General features: G+C 35.7%; 1 protein-coding gene across 1 annotated transcript; it reads right to left on the bottom strand.

Moving 5' to 3' along the window:
• Window positions 1-2,574: 2,574 nt before the first annotated feature.
• On the bottom strand, window positions 2,575-3,743 carry LOC104595342 (early nodulin-93-like). Its single transcript, XM_010256041.3, has 4 exons — window positions 3,507-3,743; window positions 3,071-3,132; window positions 2,908-2,983; window positions 2,575-2,832 (listed from the first exon to the last, which is right to left on the bottom strand). Exons 1-4 carry the CDS (start codon window positions 3,595-3,597, stop codon window positions 2,732-2,734), a joined length of 330 nt encoding a protein of 109 aa, XP_010254343.1. The 5' UTR covers window positions 3,598-3,743; the 3' UTR covers window positions 2,575-2,731.
• Window positions 3,744-4,739: the final 996 nt, after the last annotated feature.

Below are 4,739 nucleotides of genomic sequence, written 5' to 3'. Positions count from 1 at the left end.
GACTGGAGTAAGCTTCAGCAGTGAAAGAGGAGGAACATTGAAAGAGTCAACAACTGCTTCTTCTTGCTTGAGTCAATGGAGTTTCAAGGAATATTGAAAGAGGAGGAAGAAAACAGCAAAGAAAGAATAAGAAAATGACAGAATTTCAGGATTACTCTGTTTTTGAACCGATAGGGTTTGGATGAATGATCGAAATAGCTGCGTTCCTCATCTTCAAACAGTCAAGTTCAAGGATTAGAAGAGTATAATGAGGTTGAAGGGAGTTTTTTGGTCAATTTTCAAATGGGGTTTTTCAGTAAAAGTATATGTATGCTAACGTTTTCGTCAGTGACGAAAGGGAGGTTTTTGTTAAATTCTTTAAAAGTCTATGAGAGGTTTTTGTTAAAATTAAACTTTTTATTATTGTCAGAAACTTTAAGGGAGGTTTTTGTATTTTACCCTTGTTTATATATGCAATAATAAAATGAAATAATATAATAAAATTATATATTATATAATTATTGTATATAATATATGGCCCAAGTCCAAGCCCATAGACCTGAAATTTTGCCCAAGCCCAAAAATTATCGGGCTGAGCTGGGCTGCCCGTTGGGCTACCCAACCCATGAACAGGTCTACAAACTCGGGCTAAGCCATGTTTTAAAAACAAAATGAAAATTTTAACATGAATTAAAAAATGTACAAAAAATTTAAATAAGATCTTAAAATTTTATTTTAGCACGAGCCTGTGCCATGCCATAGGCCGGGCTGGTCTGTGGGACAAGTCTTAGACTAGGCTAGGCTACGAACTGGGCTAAGCCGGTTCATGAACTCTATAGTCTAGTAGTTCAGCCCGACCCATTAATAGTGCTAAATTAATTAATTATTTAATTAATTAATTAATTTGAGATAGCATTTACCAATCGTTGTTGATAATACATAAAGTTTTTATTTACTTATTTTACTAAATTATTTAATTAGTTAATAATTTAATAATCTAACAAATTATTATTGCTAGCAAAATAAGACATAGAATCGTGTATATATTTATATTTCTCTCTTAGTTGCTTGGTCTATTTATCTCATTTATTTTATAAATTTATTTATTTATTAAATTAAATTAATTATTATTTAACTATTTACAATTATTTCATTATATAAAACAAAAATACAATGATAAAAGTCATCTCTCCCTCTTTCACTCAATTGCCCGATGGACGTGATAATTTATTTGTTTATTTATTTTTATTTTATGAAATTAAATATATTATAATTCATAATTTTTTATTTATTTTAAATAGATCCTTTTTCAATAAACTTTTAATTAAAAAGTTTACCTTTCACAAAATTTTTTCCTACCTCTGCTAGTATGAGAAGTAAAATGATACTGTTTCAGCTTTATTAAGAATTTTTTTGTAGGTCAGGTAGGAGAAAGGTGGTAATTCTTACATCTATTTTTGAGATTTGAAATTTGCATTATCAATATTCAATATGTAGAACGAGACAAACATGGTTAATAATTACTATTAATGGTTAATATTTTTATCATTTTATATTAATTTAGTAATGATATTTAATATTGAAATTGAATCCTTTTGCAACCCTTCATATGTCGTGCATTCGTGAATCAGAGCATGTTAATTTATAGGGATTTTTGGACAGCAATCCCCCTCAAAAATCTAATTTGCAGCCCCTTAATTTATAACACAGAATAGAATTGACAGAGCAATTCTTCCGACCAAATCCCTTGGGTTATCTCCCTTGGATTTGAAAATCACCCCATACACGAAAATCTTGAGTGACCGTTTCCTCCACTTATTTTCGAGGAATTGATCAGCCTAAAAAATGAAAAATTTCAAGGTGAATTACCAAATCGGTTGGGAGGGTAAGACCGAAAGTGGTATTGGCAAATCAGTTTCTCTTGGCATTTCTTCTTTCTAAAAAACCATAAGATATTGCTGCTGTGGTTTTGGTTTTCTATGTATAAATAGATTTGGAATTAATATTGTCTGAGACAATTAATAATGAAATCCTTTAGACAAACAACCCCTTAATTTTTCAAGTGATAGGAAACATCTATTTTGATAGAGGTCTCTAATCGAAATGGGTCATTTCAAGAACAAAAATCTCATTGCATTTAAAATGGAAAGGGATTCCCCATTTAAGGGAATGACCATCCCTCCTCCTCCATTGAGGATGAAATCCCATTCCAGTATTCTCATTCCCGTTTAGATTCATATCTGAACCAAGCAGAGAAATAGACCATTCCAATTCTAATTCGGAAGGATTTCAATTCCATTTCGACTGTGACCCAAACAGATCCAACCTAGACCCCAGATAGGTTCCCTTAAATTGTAGCATCTGCTTTGCAGAATCTCAACTTACCACGCTAAACTAATTTCGGCCTGAGCTCTACTCTACACTGAGAAGTCCTTTATAAGAAATTACCCATCTCTCATATCTACCCTTTTGCATTACTCTGGAAAATTATTCTTCCCTTCTATCATTCTATGTAAATAAAAAGTCATTATGTATTATTTGATAAAACTCCCATGCTATAATACCATCTAAAACCAGGAAATTGCGAAATTCTGATTCGATCGTAATTCGGAACCCAATTTCCTTATTTATAATCAGACATTTACATTGACAACCTTGGGCTTGCATACAACGGAAGGGACCCTACTCCAGACGAAAGGGAAGGAGAGAGAAACAGAAAGACTCCGGGAGCCGATTCATGTCTGGATCCGACTTAAAAGTTAGCATCTGTGTCAGTGTGACCCTTGAATGAGTTCTTCCTTGCCGTAGCCAGCACTGTCTTGTCTGCAACTATAAAATATGCGGAACCAGCCACTGCCACCGGAGTATCAAGTACATTAAGAAACAGAAATTTAATGAGAGAGAGAGAGAGAGAGAGAGAGAGCAGACCTGTAGAGATGATGAGAGCTTGAGCAGTGGGGTTGAGATTAGCTCTGGCCCAAGGCAGCATTCTAACACTTGCAAACTGCGTGAGACGAAGCAGAACAGAGTTGTGTTATCGATATGAAAATAAAGGGCTGTACTATCTCCTAACCATGTTACAGAAGCTTACAGTAGGAATTGCAGTAGCAATGGCCGCCAGAGCAGCCGCCTTTACCCCAGCCATTACGCCCTCTGTTGAAAATAAGAACAAAATTTTCAAAATCGTGATAGGAGAACTTGAAAATGAGACACAGAAGCAAGCGGAATTTTTTGCTAGATGGGTTTGCTTCAATCTTTCTGAAGAAAAGAGAGAAAGAGATCATCTGACAACCCATAAACCACAGCCTGCGCAATGCGATGATCTGTTGCATATGTGGATAGACAGGGTGCAGATGCGCACAAGGAATCTCAGAATGTTGGGCATTATCACAACCCAGGTACCATCAGCTCATCGAGCTTAAATGGATGGTGGATGAACTGAACAATAAATTGGGTTTTTTGCTTTTGCACTGCAAACAAAAGTAGAGGTTGAATGAACACGAAAACAGAAGAGAAGAATCATATACCATGAGAACATCGCTTTGCCATGGCTAGTTTCTGGTCAAATGAAGCCAACCCATTTCCCTCAAGAGGGGACTGAGCTACATTTTTGTCCATTTCTTCAGAAGATGAGTGTAAAGTCACTGAAGAAGTTGAATTGGATAATTGAGAAAAACGAGGAGATAAGAGAAAGAGTAAAAGCAAAAGTAAGCTTAAAGATTAGATTAGCTTCTAGAGACTGCAACTGCATGAATTTGGGAGATGGTAGGTTGGCCATATTTATAGGATGAGAAAAGTTTGGAGAGGGAAAGAGTGGTTTCAGGGTTTTGGGAGCGGAGTTTGATGGTTTTCAGCTTCCGTCCGACGTCCCAGTCTGTAGTTTGCTTTCCTTCACTATTTGTTCAGTACTTGCTCGGATCTTGTCCCCATACTACCCCTGCTTCTCTTTATTAGACTTCCAGTTCTAGCGGGGCATGAATTGACGATCTAGCCCTCTCATCAAGAAGTAAGAAATACATGTTAGAGGGTATTATTGGCATTAGATTTTGCAGGGAAGGAGATCGCGAGTGTAAATAATGTGTACCACGGAGGGCATAAAGTTGTTGACGCGCATATTCTATCACGTCCTATATTTTTACCGTACACGGAGAAAAAGTAAATAATTGTGGCCATCGGTTTGGATGAAGCTGATCTCGGAAAACCGTGGGTGGTGACAAACCTGGCAATCGTCCTTCGTGCCTATCAAACTGTAAAGAATCCTACGATGACGCCACGTGTTCCACATCTAACGTCTCTTCTCCTATTTAGTGGATAACCAGCAGTTTGACTGTTGTAGCATATTGTAGTCACGTGACGTGCACTCATGACCTGTGTTTTCTTGCTTTTTGGTCGCTGATCTGACCATTAATCCTCCCTAATTTAATATTCCAATGATAATTATTAATTAGTTCGAATCTTCTACAGTTATACTGTTTATATTTTTGATAGGTGTTACTCCTGTGTAAGTTCTTTCCTTTCTTAGCCTTCAAAAATAAAGTTCTTTGCTTTCTCTTCTTTTTTAATAAAAAACTTAAAAAAGTTTTAGACGATTAAATTAGTTTGGAGCGATATACAATGAATGATCATGGTTTTGAAAACCCGATCAGATTGGATGGTTGGCCCATTTGATTTTAAAATCGGTTATAACTTTGGATCTGGTTTTGGATATTGAAACTATTTGATTAGGATTAGACTGGACAATTGAATCATTTGATTGGGAA

The sequence above is a fragment of the Nelumbo nucifera genome, chromosome 2 (genome assembly GCF_055504915.1).
Source record: "Nelumbo nucifera cultivar China Antique chromosome 2, China Antique-T2T, whole genome shotgun sequence".
Taxonomy (NCBI): Eukaryota; Viridiplantae; Streptophyta; class Magnoliopsida; order Proteales; family Nelumbonaceae; genus Nelumbo; species Nelumbo nucifera.
Note: the sequence above shows the minus strand (reverse complement) of the source record. Positions and strands in the feature narration are given on the sequence as shown.